Raw genomic sequence first — 23,268 nt, 5'->3', positions numbered from 1 at the left:
TGAGTCTTTGTTTGGTCATGTCTTTCACTTTTACTCAGCGCATTCATTTAATTATGGTTCTGGTTTGTGTGAAATGTTTTGTGTTGTTGTCGGAAGACACGCACTCCTTGATACACAAAGAAATGCCAAAATTGGCAACTGGCAAATGAATGATTGAATTCGGCTGGCGGACTTCAATTTTTTTCCAAAGAAGTGAGGATTCTTAGCCACTCACAGACTTTCATTCTTTCAGACGGGGAGGCAGTGACAACTGAAAGAGAAAAAAAACTCCAAGTTGGTGACTCACTTCAGACATGATGGGAAAATGAGGTCCGGCCAGGAGCTCCAAGACTTGCGGTTCGGATTTTCCACTGCGCCACAAACGCAACGTGACAACTGGCAGCAGTCGCTTGTTTCCGTCTGGGATGCACCGCCTGCCAATGTCCCTCCCCCTCCACCCTTCTCCTCCCCCTTCCACCAACACATGGCCTGCTGTCTGCTGGATCATCATCGTCATTGCAGGGCCATAGTCTTGGCCCCTAGTAGGAGTATTTGCTTTTGTCGTCCCCCTTATCTACAGTATGTATCCTCCTCCCCCACCCACTGCACCTCTCTCTGCCCCCCCCCCCCTCCCCACGGCAGCCAGGTCACGGCCACACACATGGCGGGGGTACGTGACAGAGCTCAGGTCCTGAGCGGTGCTGTCATGGCACGAGTAAATGGGTTAGCTGCTGAGTGCCAAGGCCTTTTATTTCACAATGCAGACACTGATTGATATGATTGCCTCAAGTCCTTGGCATGGGAAGGGGACGTGATTTGCGCTTTCAACTGTTCAGAACTGTCAGAGTGTAAAAGTGTGTCCGGCCTTTTCACGTAACAGACCCACACCCTCGATCCTTTGAAGGTACCGTGGCCTTGGTTGTTCTCACTGGAAAGAATTTGTTGGTTAGTTCAGTGGATGTGAAACGGGGCTGTTTCATTTAATATTCTCATTTTGTGTTTTCACTTCAACTGTGGCAGATGAATAAAAGTAGGCATGATTTACAGAATGCCATCGAGCTGCGTGCTGCAGCAATATTTTTTCAAGATCAGCCACGCGTTAGAAACGGCTCATGGTTAAATTGAAGGTGATGCGAAAGTCTTTGCAGGGCAGAGGATGACACAGGAGGACTCATCTAATTCATCATCATTATTAAAGGAAATTGTGTTTTGGAAGCAAAAGCAAAGAAAGAGGGGTGTTTTCAGATGTGTCAGGTGTGTCTACTAATTTTGGCCAGGGGATTTGGTCATGTCATAGTGATGGTGACATTAATGGCAATGAAAACAGTTGACTGGCTGCACCAAATGGACCCGAAGGCACCAGGACTGAAACCACAGTCTTTATGAATAAGTCCTGAGTCTGACTCAAATTTCAGCAACAGGTTTTGGAACATGCGATGCGACACATAATAATATTGTTTGACTTGAGACCTCAGTTTCAGCACAGTCCGTTTGACTCATCCTTCCCAAGTCATTGCAAAGTAGACACTGAGTCGAGTCTTTCTGTCACTGGTATTAATTACATAGTGTGTTTGCAGCATTCAGAGCAGAAATCCAAACGGAGCACTCCCAGCCAGCAGCTCCTCTCCTCCGGCCACATCAGAGGCCAAGTGTCTCTTGCACGAGTGTCGCTGCATCAGCCCGAGGGGAAGCAGTGCGAGCGGCTCAGCCCAGGTTTGGGCCCGTGGTCACCAACCGCAACCTCCTTCCTTCCCCAAGAAAGCAGCTGACAGACAGACAAAGAGATGGATGGACGACCCAAAATTACAGCTCCGCCAGCATTTTGAGGATAAACATCGCTTTTAAAAATACACCGAGCGGCCAGGAGCAGCGAAACCAGCAGGTTCAGCAGGGTGCAGCGGGGAGAAGGCACGTCGGCCTGCTCGATTTAGAACCTGTCTTGAGGAAAATCTCATCTGCCCTCTGCTCGTGGATCTCAATTTGTGGTTTCTCTGTCGGGCACCGGGTGGAAGGGCCACCCTTTGATGTATTTATACATATGTACTGTGTTTCTTGTTTGTAAAAAAAAAAAAAATCACCACAAAGTAGAGGGGAACTAGGGAGCATAAGAGCATGAACGAAGGGGAGGTCCTTCTGTTTTTTGCTAATGTAAGTGGCGTCTTGTCATGATCGCCATGGCCAGAGAATCTGCAGCTCAAAAAAAGACGAGATACTGGTGCTGCACTATTTTGATTGAAAATAGAATCCTGATATTTTGCAGTTGAAACCAGTGGTATTGTCTCCTTGAGTTGATTGAGTTTGGTTTTGCCACCTTAAGACAAATCTACAGAGACGTTGAAGATATGAGTCATAAGTGTTCTGGTAGACAACATCAGCATAATTTGAAATGGGTAATAGCAATTGTGTAAACTGCATAATGATCACTAAAGCAGTCTGAGAGAACACCAGATCTGATGGTTCTGTCAGGGTGGGTAACAAGGAGCCAGTTTTAGATCTGGCATCCACTCCAGTGGGTTCATTTATTATATGAGTGAAGTTTATGCTGAGCTGAAGGATGAACGGTCCAGCCAGTTCGAACTGAAGTCGCCTTATATGATCGTCTCACAAAAGTGTTCAAGTGAGGCAAGAGTTGATAGGAAACATTGGGTTGAGTCAGGATGAACAGCTGCAGTTCTGTAAATGCTTCCGATTATGAGATGCTTATCCTCATGTAGTTTCAACTTAACGAAAATAAATTCAAATAAACATGGGGGTGTTTTAAAAGTGACAAGTTCAGAAAAATAAAGTGTGAGGAAACACAGATAGCCACACCTCCTCCTCTGCCTCTGTCTGCTCTATAACGCATCTAGTTGTCAAGTCTGATCTCACTATCCATGATTTCACTATGCAAGTCATTTTAAAGAGAGGAATCTGGTCATCAAGTAGGCGACATTATTACGAAGTAAGCTCAGATGCTATTATAGCTTTATATTCGTACAACTTTATTCATTTTAATGTTCACTGTGGATTCTTTTGACTTCTTTTCCCAAGGGAAAAAAAAAAAGTCATTTTGCTCTGAGCACTGCGTTTTACGACAGTTGCAGCTCCCATAGTCAATTTACGACATTGTTTACGGCAAACAAACCAAAATGTCTGCTGTCCAGTTACCAGACTATACCAACTCGGAATAAAACAGCCCACAAAGATAAAAGAAAGGGGGGGGGGAAGTAGAATTTCTGGTGCTGGACAAATGTTGAGAAAATGAGCAGTCAACCTGTCAAACGAAATAAGTCAAAATGAGACGGAGAGGAAAAACAAAGAAGACTGGAGGGAAAAACAAGGAGCGATTGTCATTCATCAATAATTATGCTAACACCGGTCGCATAGTTAAGGAGAGTCAATGGAGAACTCGCCAGCAAAGGCTTCAACCTCATTCGGAGAGCGAAAAACTTTAGTCTTACCACCATGGACCACTCTTAGCATGGAGGGAAAGATCATAGAATGTTTCATCTCCAGCTCTCGTAGCCTCTTTAAAACCCGGTCGAACTGCTGCCGTTTCTGGATGAGTGCAGCACTGACTGTCCAGATAGATATGGACTTGTGTACCATTGTACCCAAGCTCCCTCTCCCTCGGTGATAGCTAACGGTTTATCTGCATGAGACAGCGGTTGTACTTTGCAAATAGCCGTAAAAACCAAAGTTGCTTGAGGTCACGATACACTCACAGTCCTCATACATGTTCTCAAATATTGCCGTGGTCGACCATTCTTCCGTTGCCCACCAGCAGAGGCTGTCTCCCTCCTGTTGCTTGCCGGGTCGCTGGTACATCACATCCATGTGGCTGAAAAAACATTTATTCAGTTCATTTCACTGCGGCTGTTGTGGTCCTCGATGCCTCAGTCGTCAACATAGTAGTTCTTTTCAATGTCTCCCAACGCTGTTTTGCTGTTCCATTACATGTGTGACAGTTGATGGTCCTGTCACTATACCTCCAATTGATCATGCACCCTGGCTACTTGGCCAAGGGGATAATCCCTTTGCAGCAAAATCAGCTTCGAAAGATACTGAAAGTAAAAATCTACATGTGCGGATTTTAAAAATGACGGTTTTGGTTTTCGGGAAGGACTCACACTCGTCTTTCGTCAAAACTCTTACCCATTCAGTGCTCTGTGCTTATGTCACCACTTTGGCCGCTGCTCTGTCCACTTGGAACCACAAGGGAGCAGGGACCAAAACGGTAACGGATGGAACGGTATTGGCGCCAGTGTAAACGACTACAAACCGACCAGAGCCGAGCAGAGGTGCGCTCGTGGAAAAATCCCAAAATTGACTGTAGGTGTGAGTGCGAATGCAAATGATTGTTTGTCTTTCTATGTGGCCCTGCAATAAACTGCTGGCTTGCCGTGGGCGTAACCCCGCCTCTGCCCAAAGATAGATGGTATGGGCTGCAGCAACCATGAGTGCAGGAAAGCAGTTTAAGAAAAGGAAACAAGACAAAACCATATAGCAGAATCAGTGCTATCTTCTTTCATGATTACAACGATCATCGTCTCATCCTCCTGTTACGACTGCTACTTCACACAAGCCCAAACTTGTTTAAATGTTCCATCAACGCCCTCTGTAAAAATCCGCTTTGCACACTCCCGAATTTCCAGTTTAGCTGTTGTGCCATTGTTTTTTGTCTCGCAATTAGTGTTTGCTAAATAAGCACCTTTACTTTATGTGTGCAGGGTTGTTTTTTTTTCATGCACTGGCACGAACTCTGGGCTTCTGTACAACTTTCTGATTTAAACTGACGTCAAGTTTATTCCATCAAAGCCCATCACCTGGGACGACTTCAAACTACATTTGAAGCAATAGGTGTCACAAACCCACAAGTCACACACATTGGGATATGAAGTAAAATGACCCCACCGACCCCCTCTATCTGCAGCAGGGCCTTTGTTTTACTTTGTCAGTCCTTGGCCCCCTCCAAGGGCCCCATTGTCTGGGAGCAGAAGCTGGAATCCCTCCCCCTGTCTCTGGCCTCCGTGGTTGGACAATGGGCAAAGACAAACCTTGGGAAAGCCGTCCTCCAAGGGAACAGGGCAGGATTATTGCAGAGCAATGTTGACTCCTCTCCTCTCCCCCTGTTTGTTTATGTGTGTGTATAGGCACTGGCCAGTTTGATTTTATAAATGACAAGGAAACACAGCAAGGGAGAGTGAGAGAAGAAAAGATGAAGGGCCTCAATGATGAAGTGACCTGATGAGGGGTGCGAGATCGTTTCAAATGGGATTATACAGAAGGAGAGAGAGCTCAGACATTGTCCTCGACCCTACTCAACCTACATAATACAGAGCAGGATATTGCTGCACCAAGCGCTCTTTTCACTGTGTGGTCTCAAGTCTGCTGTGTTAACAAAAGCCCAAGTTCTTCATGTCTCCAAGCAAAGGCAGCTCTCTGACAAAGGATGCATTGAAATGAACTTGAGTATTCCGCTGTCATTGTCTTCAAGTGTCTTGTTTTGGCATTGGCGCCCCACGTCTTCCCATCTTCAGAAACCCACATAGCTCTAGTTTTTCAGAAATATGAATAATCCAGTTTCTGTGTGTTAACTTCAAATGTCATTTCATCAAGATCAGAGTGGCCCGCAACTTGATATTACAGTCCTGGTTAATGCAGTTATAAGAAGATGAAGTAGTAAAACAGAGAATCAATGTCTGTGTTTTTCTATCCAAGCAGGGGTCAGCATGTTTGCTGCCGCCTGCAGAGGTATCATTTCAGTCTTCATGTTGTATCTCTTTCAGCACCGTGCAAAGATGCAACAGATCTAATTATGAGCAGCAGGAGCAGCAGCAGCAGCAGGCAAATCCTTGTTGTTGACCCCTGGCAAAGGAAGACCCTTCCTCATTTTTTTTAAATGCAAAAATGCGTCAGTAGGTAGGGGTGTGGCTTTATGTGTTTAGGAGGAGTGGGTGGGTTTTCACTATCTGTTGCATTTCTGTTAAATGTTTTTTTATGTTTTGTCCAGCACTTTGTATATTTTTAGTGTGAAAAGTACTCTGTAAATAAAATTTGATTTGATTTGATTGACTCTTATCAATGGCAGGAGTTTCTAATCCATCCATCAATTCACCCATCCATTTTCGATCAATCAATCAATCAATCAATCAATGAGATCAACTTTTATTTGTAAAGTGCTAAATCACAACCTAAGATGTCGCGGAGCGCTTTGTAAAAAAAAATGCTTCAACTGCTTTCCTGTGCTCATGGGTTGAAGGCAGGTTACATTCAGGTCGTTGCAGACCACATACGGAGCTACTGGCATCGACTCGATTCTATTCAGTTTTTAAGATTTTCCATTAGGCGGTAGTTCCTGGTACAAGGTACTATTTTAGTACCTGCTCAGCTGGGGTTCCAAGTGAGCAAATTCATGAGATCGACTCCTTCACAAAAATCAATGATACGTGGAGTCTAAATGTACATGGAAAATGGCTCGCAATACATGGGCGCTAAAACAAAACTGCCAAAACTGTGTAAAGCGCATGTAAGAAAGTTAAAAAAAAAAAAAAAAAAGTTAAGCTCACACCACTACACACACTTAAAACCAAAACAATTCCACCAGTTTTACATATTTTTCTTTTAAATAAATACTCCACAGCGTGCATTTGTTTTTTATTTTTACCTGTTGTACTGGAAATCACTGGATGTGAATGATGTCACTGGGCTGAAAGGCTGGCAGCGTCCACCTGAAGCCTCTCTGGTTGGGACAGCACGCTCATGGGACTCGGCGGCGCCATTGAAGAAGACTTCAAAAAAAAAAAACAAAAAAAAAAAACAAGCAATACAGTGCTGACTTGTCCAGGATGGATTTGATGTTCACAAATTACCAACCTGAATTGAAGGCTGGTGCAGCATGAAAACAAAGCGCCATCTGTTAGCCTACCAACTGCATGGTAAACAGTGACATTTTCCCTTTGGCTCTGCATGGCCGAGCTCAAAAAGGGAAGAAGATCACAGATCCCGCTCTGAAGTTACTTTGCGGTCTGAATGTTTGTTGCATGTTGCTTGTGTTGTGCACTGATTTGTTTTCTTTAATGCGGACTTCGTTTCAATTTTTGTAAATACTTCCCAAAAGGCAGATTCTAACATGGAGCAGCTAAACCACTCAAACTAGTGTCTAAACATAGTTTATTTTTTTTCTCTGTTCCAAAATTTCTTTCAAAAAGTTAAATAACATGAGGGTCCACAGACGGTTTTCTTAATATTAGCGTCTTTGTTTATTTATTGTTAAATGGACATAAATTGATGGGCAAGCATTACGATTTTTCTCCTTTAAACCCAGTTCAAATCCATGTCAATCTAAGGATGGTTTTCAGAATCCTCTTTACACCTTTTCATGTCATCCATCAACCTTAAAATGACAAAGTTAAAGTTCTGAACAATCCTTCCCTTCTTCTTTCCTGGGCCCTTTTTGAGGCCTCTTCTAGAAAAATGAAAAAAAAAACACATCTCCACAATTCTATCAATCAATCAACTTTTATTTGGACAGCGCTAAATCACATCCAAAGGTGTCTCAAAACGCTTTGTATTATCAGAAGAAAACCAACTGAACCCTCCAGAGCAAGCAAGGAACAACAGTGGCCTGGGGAAAAAAAAGAAACCTAGAGCAGAACTGGACTCCAGAGGGCCTTCACCTGCTTTGACCGGTTGGGGTCAAAAGGAAATACAAAAGATTGTATAGAGAGGCAGGGGGGTTGATAGAGATAGAACACTGTGATTTAGCGCTAATAGAAGTTGATTTACGCATTTATTCCTCCGAAGTGTCATCCGACGTGCTGCTGACGATTTGCCAGCTGGCCGCGCCTCCCCTACCTTGGAAGGACTTCTGGAGAAGGGAATCCCAGGTGTTGGACTGGGACTGATGCACGCTGCCTTTTGAAGAATACGCTTCATCAGATAGGATACTGTCTTGAAAACATTATGCATCATTCTGAAAATCTCATTTTACATGTGTTTTTAATAGGTCGGACAGCATCAACATCGCTGGCTGGAGATTTTCCATTGCTTCCCACAATGAGAATGTGAACTCAACAATTTTGATGGTCATGACAAAGATTTAATGCTATTTTTTGCAGTATATTAAAACAGAATTGGCAGTCCTATTTAGAAAATGTTTTAGCTTTGTACTTTTTTCCCGAACAAGCGAAACTTTGTGCAAATGTGTCTGGTTTTAACCAGAACCCTTTGCCTGCCACAAACTGGGGATTAGGCAGATATGCAGCCTGCCGTTGTAATTTGTACGAGCATAAAGTATTGAAGGTAGGGATTCATAATCCCCAAAAGTAACAGAGGATTTCCCTGAGGTAACTTGTCTGTCAGAGCAACTTCAAAATATAGGCTGGTATTTATTATGACTTTCATGATGCTTTTGGTATTTTTTTACGACTCTTTTCTTGGCTTTTCTCTGTTTTATCTGAAGCGATCGATCAGGTGTTGGAATGGTGATTTTTTTTTATAGACAAAGCCAGTGTTTTTTCTCTTCACAACAGGACAGTTGTGTTGCTTTTTGTCCCTTGTCAAGTCATGCAGCCTGATACACGCTACCTGAAAACCCAACAGCCGGCATCCAATCGCGTGAACCTGATGTGCTGTGTGGTTCTATATTTTATACACAGCTGTGACATCAGTGCTAATCAGTGCAGTTGTGAGTTCTGAATTTCCATTTCCAGGTGGAACATCTTTGAATCTCTTTTGGTACAGTTGTAAAATGTTTAACCTGTAAGGACCTTTCAATGTGGGAAATATTCAGTTGACTGCACACACCACCCGCCTGTCATCCAACCACCACCAGACAGACTTCAGCTTGATTCAGGAATACACACAAAGCTATATGGGTTATTGCGTGATGTTGCAATCCTCGCGGGAACTAGTCAAGCCATGGATGAATTGTAAGAACTGGATTCCAGAATGGCAATCTTTCCAGTGGCCACTCGAGGTACTGCAGCAAAAATAAATCCCATGGGCTGTGTCTCAGCTCGTTCTGATTGGCAAATCCTGACGTGTCTGTAAGTGACGTTCTCCAGGATCGTTCTGATTGGCAAAAGACCATGTGAGTTACGGAGGCACGATAGAAAGTGTCATTACGTCACATGCTCATTTGACCCATTAATAAAAAAAAACTTTTTCGGGTTATGAGCTGGGTGAGCAACTTCATTGGAATAAACAGGCCGCCATCTTGGACTCTGGGGACTTGGGTCAAGCCCATGGATGTACTATAAGAACTCGATACCGGACTGGCAATATGGCAACGTGGCAATCTTTCCAGTGGCCACTCGAGGTACTGCAGCTAAAAACCCTATGCGGTCCAAAAAGCATTTTCCCCATAGACTGCAATACAAAAATAAAGGGCTGTAAAGTATACTTCTTCGGCAGCATACAGCTTGTTAAACTCCAAACTAAAGTCTCTCCACTCTCTCTATTCTGAAGCATACCTCAGGTGTTCAACTGAACTTTTGAAGTATTGGCCTCAACTAATTCGCCTGCAAAATAATTCAATTAAATACAAACTACAAGGATTATTTTCTCCTTGGTCACCAAGGAACATGGAGCATCCGAACAAATCCCATATTGATGGGAGGTGGGAACTGCAATAACTCAATTCAAAGCGCGAGCTGCGACTGTGTCAAATCAAAGTTAAAGTGTTTCCATGTTTTTGTGATCTTTGATCCCACCCACACGGGAGCTGCATGTCTGCGCAATCAAAGAGTAGTCGGAGGAAATAATGGCATCGAGAGCCACAGCCACGCACATGAGCTCATCCTTTGACAGCCCCACCCCCCCAACCCACTCCACAGCGGAGTGGCGGGGAGCCTCTGAGCGGTGACACGGTTTCTAGTCATCTGTCACAATAGGGGCCGAAATCGTTTTGTCTGATCCCGCCGACCACTTTCAACTGCTGCCAGGACCACAGGAAGCCAGTCGTCCTCAGTGTGCAAGTGTGTATATGGGAGGGGCATCCATGCATGTGTGTGTGTGTGTGTGTGTGTGTGTGTGTAGGGTGAGTGTGTGTGAGAGACAGAGAGAGAGAGAGAGAGAGAAAGAGAGAGCGATAGTTTGTTGAGTGGAAGTCCAGCCGGGAAGGGGGTCTCTTGTCTTTCAATTTTCCGCCCTGATTGGAATGAATGAGTGGCCATTCTGTGGCTCAGCTGAATCTCTCCATCTCTGTTTTTCTTTGAGTTTACAGCGTGGAGGCGAAATGACACACTCATAGAGCTTGAGACATGACATCATCAAAGGCCCAGTATTTACATTTAGGCATTCACATGGTTAGAAAAGAACCAATGTGTAAAAAAAAACCCAACAAGATTGTATTGAAGAGTGTTTTTAAAAATAAAATGATGAAGAAACAGCATTTTATATCTGTATGTCTGTGTTAGGGTTAGGGTTAAAAAAAAAATAATAATAATAATAGTGAACTCCATGAATTGTTGCAACTTCAAATAATAATTTCATTGTAGGAACTTTCACACTTTTACACATTCCTTAAAACCAATCCTGGAGTTGCTATTTTTGCATGTTCACAAAGAACCAGTCCCCAGTTCCTAGAATAATTTCCACTTCACTTTTGGTGCAACCTTTTGAATAGTCTCCAAAACTGGCTGCTATTAACTTATTATTATTGTGGTGGTTTATGTGCACAGTGAAGTTAGTATCTTCTGATAAAAAAAAGGTCAAATTATATTTTTTCTATATTAATACACACACACAAAAAAAATAAAAAATACACACAACTGAATTATTTATTTTGGTGTGTCAAGAGGTCATTCATCTATACTTTAATTTGCACGGTCCCAAATACAGCTTCAATCAAAATGACGTAAAAGAACTCCTGATTTTTCATCGACGCACTGCACAAGGAGTGTCAGCCTCTGAAGGTCATATCCTGAGAGGGCTGTTTGGAGAGGGCTGTATCGGAACATATCCACGGAAAGTTGATCAGAGGAGGGAAAGTGAGGAAGGAAATGGTGCACAAGCAAACAGAGGTCAAAGCAAAAAAAAAAAAAAAAAAAGGCGGCTTAAAATGAATATTATACAAGCTCGCAGTCTCAGGGTGGACCCTCGACCTCTGACCTGGCAACTTGTGACAGAGGATGGATGGATGGATGGATGGATGGATGGATGCCATTGAAGGAACCTCACAATTTGAATTGATTACCATTTTATTTGTTTACCAGTGAATAATCAGATTAAAGTATAGTTACAGATTTACCTCAACTATCTATTCAGAGCACCAAATATTTTCCACAACAAAAAGCTGTTTTTATTAAAAAAAAACCAATAGATTACATAGAGTGCCTTTAGAAATAAATACTGTTTCTTTTAACCAAAATCCTTGCCTTTATGTGGGTCTGATGCTATAAACACAATCGGCTGGTTCAGCTTAATCACTGATGATAAACATAGACTTCTAAATTCCCTTTTGGAGTAAAACTTTGTCAAAGATTGTCCAAATCGTTGACAAACTTCTGTCGGTCTAATTCATCCATTTTCTATCACCACTTCTCTTACACTCAGGGTCACCGGAGCAAATCCCAGCTGCCTTTGGGCAAAGGCGGGATGGACTGCTCGCCAGCTCATCACAGAGCTACGCGGAAAGACAAACAACCATTTGTACTCACGCCTAAGCACAATTTATAGTTGCCCAATTCTCACGTTGGAGAAAATCAGGGAAACTGAAGGGAACCAATGCTACATGCTAACCCTTGGTGAGTGTGCAACAACCTTTTTCCGTTTCCGCCAGATGAGTTTCTGCGTTTTAGCCAAAATGACAAACAATTGATTTTGAACGTTTGTGAGTTGTTATTGAATCGTTACGCGTTGACTCATGATAAATCGAAGAATTGATCTGTCTGCACACCCCTCATGTTTGCCCTGTGTCTCTGTGATTTCTCGCCTCACAATGTTCAGCGTGTAACCTGCCTTCAAACCAAGACGGCTGGGGTAGGCTCCAACACTCCCCACAAAATTGCATAATTCTAAAAGTGTTTTTTTTTTTTGGGGTGTGTTTTATGACACAAACACTCCGACCCAAAAGCCATTAGTGAATTAAATCACTTCAAACACTGGAAATGCAAGTGTTTCCAATTTCGTTCCAAGTAGAAGATTCTGCTAGGCAATTAAGCAACGCTATATTTAATAACGATTATGTTCAGTCGCAGCGCCGTAACTCCCACATTAAGCGGCCTGCGTTTATGTGACTTAAGATCTGAGCTTTGGCGTTTATCACAGAGCTCCCACTGTTCGCTAATCCATCCCACCTTACAGGACGAGGGGCGTTCTTTTGAATCAGCGCTCCTTCTTTAAACTGGGCTGCTGCCTGCAGCGAACCCTACCAAATTACTGTACACATCAAGGCGTGTTAGTTCTCCTTGCCGAACACTTGTGTGTCTAAGTTTTGTATGGATTAGTGTGTGGGTGTGCGCGCACCACAGATCTGTTTCACTCTAACCGGCAGATTATACTCCAAATATGCCAGACTTCCTTTTGATATCTCCTCAAATCCCTGTGTAACCGATGACTCAATCATGGCTGCGGGTAATGACCGTTTACAGTCCGTCGTACAGAGTGGCTCCTCTTTATTTCTTTCACAGTGAATCTGTTCAGTAGGAGTGTGAACGCCCTGACTGTGTCCTTTGCTCCGGGACTTTTGCTTATTTTCCTCACCAAGGAACGGATGCAATAATGAGCCCTCGCAAACGTCCTGGCCGGAAAACATTGAGACGGATAGGTGGCCATTCTGACGCACAAGCGTAGCCTAAGTCGGAGGGCCCGGCGGTGAGAGGTTACATGGTTTGAGGGCACTCTGGCAAGCGTTTCCTCTCACACATCCTCCCACACAACAGCGCCGAGCACCAAACCATGCAATTTTCATAATCTCGCACACAGAAACACACACAAAAGAGGCATTGGTGCAGTTTGCAACATGAACCCTGCGATGCCACACAGGACGAGCACACACATCTCTGGTGTGTGGACTAATAGGGAGAAAGTATATTCTACAGACTTCACAGCAGCAAGGAAGCAACTGCGTCCAAGACACTTTTGAAACGTTGGTTTCTACATTTTAAAACTGCTCTGTTTAGAAATGTTTTTTAAGCAGACACTCGTGCAAAAAGCAGGGAGAGGGCAAAAAGACCAAACTGACCTAAAATAATCTAAACTCTGCAGTGTGGAGTGATGAATGTCGGAGCAACTCTCAGTCTGACCTTGTTCTCAACTCCTCTTCTGAATTTTTAAATGGTAATTCAAACGATACTAATGTAGATGCACAACAATATGGTTTATCCTCCGGAGGAAACCATTAAACTGTAAATAACACACGGCTGCCAAATTTCGGAGGACCTGCAACCACATGCAATGAGGTTCTGAGGTCCTAATATGATGTGTCTATTTTGGGGTCCATCACATGGCATGTTTGGGATTAACCAGTCAAAGATGACCGCATGGGTTCGGCTCAGCCAGTAGCAACAAAGCCCTCTGATGAACAGGCCATAAGGACTCAAGGAGTTTCATCTCTCACCCCATTGCACACCTTTGCATCGTGCACTACAGCCGGGGCAGAAATGAAACCCCTCGGTGTCCCAAACACGAAACTACACTCTGCTCCCCTCTGCCTTCAATGCACAGCTCATATCCAGCCAAATATACGGGTCATTGTTTTTGTTTTTATTTGCAATTTTCTCGCCAAATGTAAGAGCGAGGCACGACGCGCGAATCAAAACAAAACCCAACTCCTCCTCCAGTTTGCGCTGTGTCTTGGCACTGTGGCAGCAATGGGAGACGTCTGTGTTTGTTTCAAAGTGAGGAGTCGCACGCTGCAGCACGACCACGCTTCACGGTTCAGACATAAGCAGCGTCACTTAGTGCTCTGCCAGAGCCAAACTGTGACAGGAAAGACGGGACTTTTTCTTCCACAGACAGAACTGACTTTTTTGACTGATCTACGGCTACATGACGTGAGGTATTGTCTGTGTGGAACAGACGCAACCTTTTCAAGCGGAAACACTTAGCTTGGCTAGATGAATTGCTCTTTGGCAAAGAAATATAGCAAGAATTGTTAGTATAGCAGGGTTGTCACTGCATGTGCACGTGGTAACACTCTAGATTTGGCTGCACGGTGCTTGCGGAGTGGCAGCAACTATACAACCTAAGTATAAACATGCCTCTTTAATCAGCTATTCATAGCATTCCCACAGCCCCAAGGCCACCAATATTGGCAAACAGTGCTCTGTAAACCAACAAATTGCACTACCAACAGCCCGTGTATAATGAAGCTGTTATTACAGCACGCATACGGCAGCTACTCCTTTTGATACACGCTGAAGAACCAATTAGTGGCTGACAATTCCCAGGGTGCACAAGACCAGGAAATGAAAGCACTTAAAACATTCAGGCGAGCAATAGATGTAAATGCGCCATCACATTTTTACACCACAGAGGGAAACCGGAGCTTATTAGTCATTTATCGCACAATCTGCTCAAGAGAGGGCTCTGTTTATCTCCCCACCTACAGCACACACACACTGTACATCTGCTGCAGCCCCGCATACGTAATGCTGAGAGACCCGCGCTTCCCTGGGCCCTGGTCAGGTTGGTATTCGCTTGTGTTCTGGGTCTTGACAGGACCACTCTGACTCCGTCAGTTTCCCATGGCATTAGTAGACGAGGGAGGAAGGGATGCAGGTGCAAGTACGCACACGGATGAGCCGTAAGGAATATAGTGTCTGCTGAAATAACAATAAAATCTCAACACTTCTGGTTCACACGTATGTGCGTGTGTGTGTGTGTGTGTGTGTGTAGCATACTTATTGAGATGTAATCGAACCTACAACCTGCAGGTTTTGTAGTTATTATGACTATTATTGGTGGTGTTGATATTCTTATTATTGATTATCAGTGGGAGTAGTAGTAGTAGTAGTAGTTGTTGTTGTTGTTGTTGTTGTTCTTTGACTATGATGTATTTCAGTTGGAATTGTCAAGTCATTACTGATATCAGTGACGTAGCTGTTAAATGTCCTCAGGTCAAACTACGACAGCTGGTGCAGTTTTGACAAACTGACTCATCTTGGAGAGGAAATGGTGGCGCGGAGTGCGACCACATTGGCGACATGCAATTTGTGAAATTGCATTATTATTCTTTTTTTTTCAGGGAGCCTGGGAATCTTGCTGCTCTTAATCCAATAAGTTGTAACAGAATATCAGGACAATTATCCGAGCAGTTTAGGGAGCCCACGAACAATGACCGACCCAGCGAGTGAGTGTTGTTGTGGTTCCCTCTTATTGTCTCTCAGACTGTCATTTCAGTCGGCGGTCTCTCAGGACACATTTGCATTCCCTCCGCAGCCAGGACATGGTCTGATGCGGCCAGGACCACCTTGGATTGCGGTCGGGATGATCAGACCTAAAATGTGTCTGGGGTGCATTTATACTTGGATCTGATCACTTACAGTGACTTCTTGCCAGGTTTTTTTTTTTTAAAAAGAACTGCAAAATAGGTGTGAATCCATGAAAATATTGCTTGGTTTGGGGCCGTGGAGTCTGAATACAGCCCTGCTGTATTGTATCACTGAGACAGGCCTAGAGATAAATATCTGGCACCTCCCAGCATCATTGTCACTCAATAATAAAATGCTTGGAGTCGTTTTTCTACATGACGAACTATGTAAATGTTTATCCTCCGTTTGTTTACCCCCAATTTGTCTGTCTGTCTGTTGTCTGCTGGTCACGGTCGGTTTAGCTGCCCAACAATATGCTTCCAGTCAGACTTTTGCTGATCACGTATCAATGACGATCCACATTATTTACTCCAGCCTTCCTCTTGCAGCCTTTGCCAGTGTGATCACTTCTGTGTGGAGCACAGTGTGTGTGTGTGTGTGTGTGTGTGTGTGTGTGTGTGTGTGTGTGTGTGTGTGTGTGTGTGTGTGTGTCTCCCTTTTCTTGGAGTTATAGTGAGAATTCTGCCGCATCCACACCAAGTTTGCCTGCAGGAAGCACTTGTAATATAATTTGTCACATGTGAAATATTCTCTCTTCAGGTATTACAGTGAAGAGGAGACAAGGTGCAAAGAGAAAGAAATTGTCTGGTTATCCCCATTATCCACAAGTAGCCTCTTCACAATAAAGGTCACAGTAGCTGTCCAAACACACTCCTCAATTTGAGGGATCCAAAGTGTGATGTAATTCAGCATTATATTAGAATTTGCACACTGTATGGGTTATCAGAAAGCTAATGAAAACAAAACCTCATTACCTTCACCTGCTGACGTATTGATCACTTCAATCATACTGAAAGAAGAGGATCTAAAGGATCTGGTTAGATGGATTATTATTATTATTGTTATTATTATTATTATTATTATTATTATTATTATTATTATTATTATTATTATTATCATACATGTATCCAATGAATGAAGACCAGATGTGTGAATATAAGCACATTCAAGTAAGAGATCAAGATCAAGAGAGGCTGGTTTTATGGTATTTTAATAGAATTCACTGTGAACACTCAACATTGTGTTGAAGCATATCTCCCTATTTAGTATGGTCATATTAATGTGCGATATAAAACTTTTTACATTCCCTATTTTGCCACTATGAGAACTGTAACCTGCCAGTCTGTTGAATTAATGGCTGTCTACTGCCATCTTGTGGCCTGCTTTGATACTATCACTAGAAGCCCGGCGGTTGAGGGTTCTGGAGAAAATCAAACAATCTTGAAGGGGAAAAAGAGAAAATCAAAGGTGAGAGCAGCAAGCTTCCGTGTTTGACTGTGTTGTATTTCTGAAGTAGATATTGACGCGCATTCCCTTTCTTGGTTTTTACGTTGTAAGGCATCAGTGTACACCACCGCATGAAATGAAAAGTTTACCAATGCTTTCGCACACCGCCAACACGCTGGGATTTAGCCGGGTGTGTCCTAACACGCACGGTTTTGTAAATCAGCCTTTTGTGATTTAGAAGCGGCACCGATACGTCCTCCAGGTGAGTCACCACAACCCCTTTTCGGAGGTTGCTTCCCCTTCTTGGACTGCCTCACACCCACCCTGCTTTGGTAACCTTCCAGCGACGTTGACTGCAGGGCCATAAAGTCTCAGCGAGAAGCTGAAAGCATTTTCAGCCCATCCTGCTGCACTGAGCATCCATTCTACCGCCTGCAAAGCGCCGAAGTAGTCGCACCAAACCTCTATCACCTGAATCACAAAGGCTTTGTTTGCCTTTCATGCACGGTTGCCATGACCGTCCCATGAGGACGCATCAGGCCAAAGATGAGGAACTCCACAAATGAAAAAGGGCTTTCTTCAGCAAAAGCAATTGGCCCCTCTGCCTGATGTGTTGAACAATTTTCTACACAGTCTTAGCATTCGTGTTCACTCACGCGGTGCATATGGACACTGACCATATGTTTACACTGTATGCATCTTTCTTACACTTTTGATGGGAGGCAGAGGGCTGAGGATGTTTCAAGGTTGTTTCTTCATCATTATCATTATGTGACACAGAGGTTGGGAAGATGTGAAAATGGGTTCAATATGGGACCTCTAGCACAAATATCTATTTCACATTAATTAAGAAGACAACAGAGACAACAGGGACGAACATAGTGGAGGTAAGATGGCGTCGACGTCAAGGGAAGCCGACATATGCGATGCTGTTTGAAGCTGGACACCTTTTCGCCGTCCCTGGTGGCCATTGTAACAGACAGACTGAAGGCTGAGCGGACAGCCTGTCCCACCCCAGGCCCAACCTGATTTACTAGGTACGTGTACCGGAGAAAAAAAAAAGAACATGTGCCGTTGCCTCTGCACAGCGTCCACCCAACTCTGCCTGCAGGGCACTCCCGATGCCGGTCCACAACAGAGGACATTTTCAGACTTTGGTATGTAAATTTAGGAGTGAACGATGTCTTGGGCATGATCTCATATCTCCCACAGGAAAGCGCTGGATCAAAGTTATCTGTTTAATGTGAGACAGAAAGGCTCGGACTTTGACCCAATGCATCCATCACTGATTTCTTGCGCTATTCCTCCAAAGGCGTTGAGAATTCGCCCTCTGGCACACTCAGTGTGCCTTCAGCTTACCGGAGGGCAAAGTCAGCTATTTTTCCTCTGGGAAAGGTGAAAGTTCTGATGCCCCTTTTTCAGCTGCCACTGCGAGTAAAGCAGCAGCACCTCAGTTTTCAGCTGCTGTGGTGCTACAAGCATATAAAGTAAGTGCACGGAGGGAGTCAAGGTTAGAGTTTGGGGGATTTTTTGTTTCAAAGCGTTTTTACAAATTTAAATAAATCCCCAATTTTTTTTTTTTGTCAAATAATAATAATAATATTTTATAGGGAGGTGTCACTCTGTTGCCCTTCCAGACTTTGAGGGTCCTCTGGTTTGTGTCGTCTGCACACAGGCAGGACCAACTCTGCTTTTTTCGAGATGGTATTTTGATGACCTTGGTTGTAAGCAATGGTTACTGTTGCCGTTCTATGGGGTCCAAGCCATAGGTCTTCATATTACATACCCCTCTGACCCCTGACATTAACAAGGCATTGTCCTCGTGCATATTGTGAATCTTTCATGGTTGAGGAGGAACATCCCAGTACAGCAACAATTAGTGAAATACAACAAACATGTCACCCTTCAAAGTCACTTCTTGCCCATTCTGACTTTAAACTTCAGCAAGTCGCTTTCACCACATCCACATCTACATGCTCAAACGCACTTGAGTTGCTGCTGATTATCTAAACAGTTGACTGTTGTTCCTAATACATTAGCTAGTGATTGTGTTATCAATGTTAATGTTACCATTAGTAACATTAATGCTTTTTATACACTTCCTGGACAAAACACCCATCCTTGCATTCTGAGATATGCTGGGGCAGTGTTGGCTGTGGAATGAAGGGTCCAGTTGAAATGGCTTTCAAATTTGGGAAATGTGGGTTGCAATCATGAGTCCCATTTGTCTTTCAGTTGGGAGAGCTGGTGGCCATAAGGCCCTCGAAGGGTACATTCACTCAAATGAGCGATCACTGTCATTTAATTCACTCAAGTTGAGTTTTGCACAGCATGTTTTTTTTTTTTTTTTTCAATTTGTTCCCTGACAGAACGGGTGCAGCAGTGCACGTTCCTTCCAGCTTCCATCCAGATCAGATTTCTCCCTTCCTGCTCCTTCCTCTCTGTCAGCCTCCTGCTGTGAGGGGTTTCTCTCTGACAGGGTCAGGGGCTCTGCTATATCCCCCAGACTCCCTTGCAGTTTTCCCATTGTCTCTAGCCTGGGCCCAGTGCCACTGCTGAGATATTTGCACAGCAGGAGGTTGACATGAACGTCCTTCATCCTCCCTTCTCCTTCCTCTTTCGAGTGGCTCATCACTTTGCTTCATCCCTCTGTGTCTAGCTGTCCGTCCCATCCTCGCACATTTCTTCCCTCTACATCTCTTTTACCACGTTCTCGTCTTCGTCTTCCAACACCATCATTGCTCACATCTTCCTGTCCTCCTCTGGCAATATGCAGAAAGCATTAAGGATCGCCATGGGTGGGATCGAGAGCGGGTAGAGGTTTGAGTTTCCCTCAGGAGGAGTTGTGCGCTATGAGAAGTGTCCAGACAGAGAGCTGATAATTAAGAGCATGGTTAAGATCCCTACAGTCACTTTCAGTGAAAATAAATAATGAGATTATTCATTGTATAATCTTTGTCCTAGAAATATTTTATTTCATGATTTTATTACTTTAACTTCCCACATCAAAGTTACCATTTTTAGTAGGGCTGTCAGTCGACCACATTTTAATCGTGATTTAAAATTATCGCACATGAATTGCAATTTTTTTTTACCCTGCTCTATATGTAGCTTAATAAGATATTTATTGTGTTTCTTATACTCTAGGAAAATTTTGAGAGGACAATAAAGATTCCTTTGTGGAAATTGTTATTTTCAGTGGAATGTTCCAAAACGATTACATATGTATACTGTCCAGATACTCTCCACAAAAAAAACCCTCAAACCCTGAGCTATGCTCAAGCCATAATCCATAACAATAATTTGTCAATCGTGGTATTTTATTTTGAAAATTAATCAAATTCTCTCGTGTTTTTTTTTTTTTTTTTTTTTTTTTTTGTTTATTTGTTTGTTGTTGTTGTATTTTGAGTGACTTCCTGTCCAGCTTGACAGACCAGACGCCGAAACGATCGCTGGACGGCGCGAGCCGGCTGCAGAGGTGCGCGCTGCTTCGAGTTTGGCATGAACGACGCCATTGGTTAACAAGGGCGCCGAAAGGAAGCGGGCTCCGATCCACAGCTATTCGCGCAAGCCCCATTTTGTCTGCATTTGGGTGCCTCTCCTTTCGCGTCCAGTGTGAACCAGGCGTTAATCGCGCGTTAAAAAAATAAAAAAATAAAAAAATAGTGCCTTTAAAAGGAGTTTGAGTTAACGCGTTATTAGCGCGTCAACGTCGACAGCCCTCATTTTTTTGCCAAAATATTTTTTAATGTATTGTTTGATTGGTTGTGTAATAGTTAATAGTATTTAGAAAAACTTAGGAAATCTTAAAGCACGTTGGCTTCTTCTTGTTGACGGTTGCCGTGGTGATTTGTAGCATTGGGGTTCCATTAATGTGAGCTTTGTGCCGTCCTGGTGCACGTGCTTACCTTAAGGTGAACAGTCTCAGAGTTGATTCTTTGATTGAACTCCTTCAAATCAGCTGGTCTGGATGTGAAGTTTACCCTGCTCAGGGCCAGTAAACCAGGGTTAAGGGTTCGACTCGGCGTTTGCTGAACCTCCTCCATGAAATACCCCCCCCCCCCCCCCCCCCATTATATATCATCTTAACTCTTCTTAGTATGAATAATAATAATAATAGCAGTAGTAGTAGTACCTTAAATCATGTCTCATACTCACTATAGACGGTTCCCTTTACAACCGTCATACAACCTGTTTAGGGTCTTCTGCCGTAGTCCCACTTTGTTTGTTTTTCGAGTGCTGAAGTGAATCCTTGGGGCCACAGGGGTACCTGAACATGGCACCTCACGCCGGTGTTTGTTAATGTCCCATCTTGTTCGCCTGCTTTCAAACAAACAGCAGGGCCTCCCGACAGACACCACCTGTTTGTTTTTCTGCAGTGCGACAGGGCCAAGCTTCCGCCTCGTGCTCAAAATACAAGCAGGAAACGTGAAGGTCAGACAGCACCTAGTGTCTGAGGACAGCACGGGGGGAAATGTTTGGCCTGTTTGAAGATTATTTTAACAACCCCATGGTGTGTGTGGGTGTGTGTGTGTGCACGTGTGTGTGCACGTGTGTTTTAAATTTTGGTGGGTATTGACTTCCGATATTTTTTGCACAGAAGCAGCTATTTGTCAGTCACACTGGAATTATTTGTGTCCATTTATAGCCTTTGAGTCATGAATATAAGAAATAAACCTGGTTCTTTATAACGGGCTCCTCCCTCTAATATTCCTTTCCATATTTGCTATTGTATTTAAAGTGTACTTTGATAGAAAACCCTATGGGTATCTTTCATTCTGAATAAAATAATAAACGAGATAGCATGATTTTATCTCCTGGACTCTGCTGCATCCTAGTGGAAAAACTCCTGCATTGCACAATAAGCCAAGGGGGTTGACATTGGGAAGGAAGATATCTGTGTCATTTTATGAATGCAAAAAACAGCCTTTTCATTTACTACGCATCCTGTTCATGATTTAACTTTGGAACTTGAGAGCGCAACTTCTGAACAGGATATTAAATATTGGTCTACTTGTGAAAACAGCAGCTTGAGTATCACACGCACAATATCGTCCCCTTCAAAATGCAGTTGAACTTTTCCCATGTTGCTAGTGAGAAGGATCACACATCCCACTTGCACCACAGATGTTTGTTTCATCCTGGGATTGTTTGTGTCGGTTTACAACACTGTAAAAACAAAATGGAAGTCCAGATTTTTTTTTTTTTTTTACCAATCACTAAGAACAGAAGTGAGACGGAGTCAAAATGTCAATGCTTCCCATGGCAATTTTATTCCCTGGCAATGCTGCTAAGGGTTAAAAAATAGTCCTTTACAGCAATGTCGGAATACAGCACACACACACACGCACGCACGCACGCACACACACACACGCACACACACACACGCACACAGAGGGACAAGGTGGAGCGGTTGCGTCACGTCACAGTGATATTTAGAGAGGCACACTTTAAAACTTTTATCATGGTTAGCAAAGGGTGACAGCAAGTACTTAAAGATCTCCTCAGTCTCCTTTGTTAAGCAGCGACTACTGCCTCGCACGGCCCTACCATGCAAAACTGTAACACTCTACAACACTCAGAGGAACGACTCAAGTTGGGACAAACTGCTTTTTTTCTCCCCATGCAGCAAAGCCATGCCAGCCCAGAAGAAAGAACACGAGGATACGAGGACAGTCTCTCAGCTCACACTGCACCTGACTGAAACACAGAGGAGGCTCAAAGAAAAATTATTCACATCAAACTGCAAAATGATCACGACAGTTATGGGTTTGTTTTGCTTTTGTTGTTATTTTACTTGCATTCTGAAGCAAAGTTGATGAAATCCCTTATCTTCAACACAATTGATTGGGTTTTATGCAAGAGGTTGTTGCCAATGACCTGTCTTGCAGAACAATGAGGTAACAAGGGGAGATGCACTTTTAAGTCCATATATTATATATGATGCTGAAACTGAAGGTAAGGACTGATTTTGAGCTCTTAAATGTGTTAAGGAAAAAACTAATGACTGTACAGTCTAATAAATCAGCTGTGGGGACGATGTGCACGAATGCTAAAAACAAAAATGTGGGCGTCTGAAACAGCCAGAGGGGCATGCAAGTGCAAGTGAATAGACGAGATGAATTCTGTTGAAAGACAAAACAAAAAATATCTCTGAACGAACCCAGTGGTGATGCACTTGAGTTGGTACATTAACTGCACAGACACTAATCTAAGCTGCAAAGCTCCTACTGTTTGACAAAACAAAAAAAAAACAACCAAAAGCCAAAGTCGAGGACGTGCGGCGCCGAGTGGAGGCCTGCCTGCCTGCCTGCCTGCCTGCCTGATGGACGAGCAGAGAGGTCAGAGGTCATCTTTAGAATACATAATGGATCCTTGGCTGTCCTCCCAGCAGGCTGGGCTGGTGTCAGAGGGTCGCAGAGTCATAAATCTAGCTAACAGAACAGGGGTCGTCCTTGCAGGGCTTGACGTCCCCCTGCAGCAGCTGGATCATGACGGCCTTGGTCAGGTAGCTGGAGGTGCCTCGCTTCCCCGTCGGCGCCGT

The 23,268-nt window shown here is 43.6% G+C and overlaps 1 protein-coding gene across 3 annotated transcripts in view; it reads right to left on the bottom strand.

The window, feature by feature from the left end:
• Positions 1-21,974: 21,974 nt before the first annotated feature.
• The window catches only part of phkb (phosphorylase kinase, beta), a 104,359-nt gene continuing 103,065 nt past the window's right edge, over positions 21,975-23,268 (bottom strand). For all 3 annotated transcript variants that reach the window (XM_076028419.1, XM_076028418.1, XM_076028417.1), the window contains one exon: positions 21,975-23,268. This exon is cut by the window's right edge and continues 24 nt beyond it. In XM_076028419.1, the coding sequence (XP_075884534.1) occupies positions 23,155-23,268 (114 nt within the window). In that variant the 3' untranslated portion in view covers positions 21,975-23,154.

Source organism: Nelusetta ayraudi, unplaced genomic scaffold (assembly GCF_046127955.1).
Source record: "Nelusetta ayraudi isolate G7.1 ecotype Tasmania unplaced genomic scaffold, CSIRO-AGI_Nayr_v1 ptg000023l, whole genome shotgun sequence".
NCBI lineage: Eukaryota > Metazoa > Chordata > Actinopteri > Tetraodontiformes > Monacanthidae > Nelusetta > Nelusetta ayraudi.
This window is presented reverse-complemented; position numbering and strand designations above follow the sequence as displayed.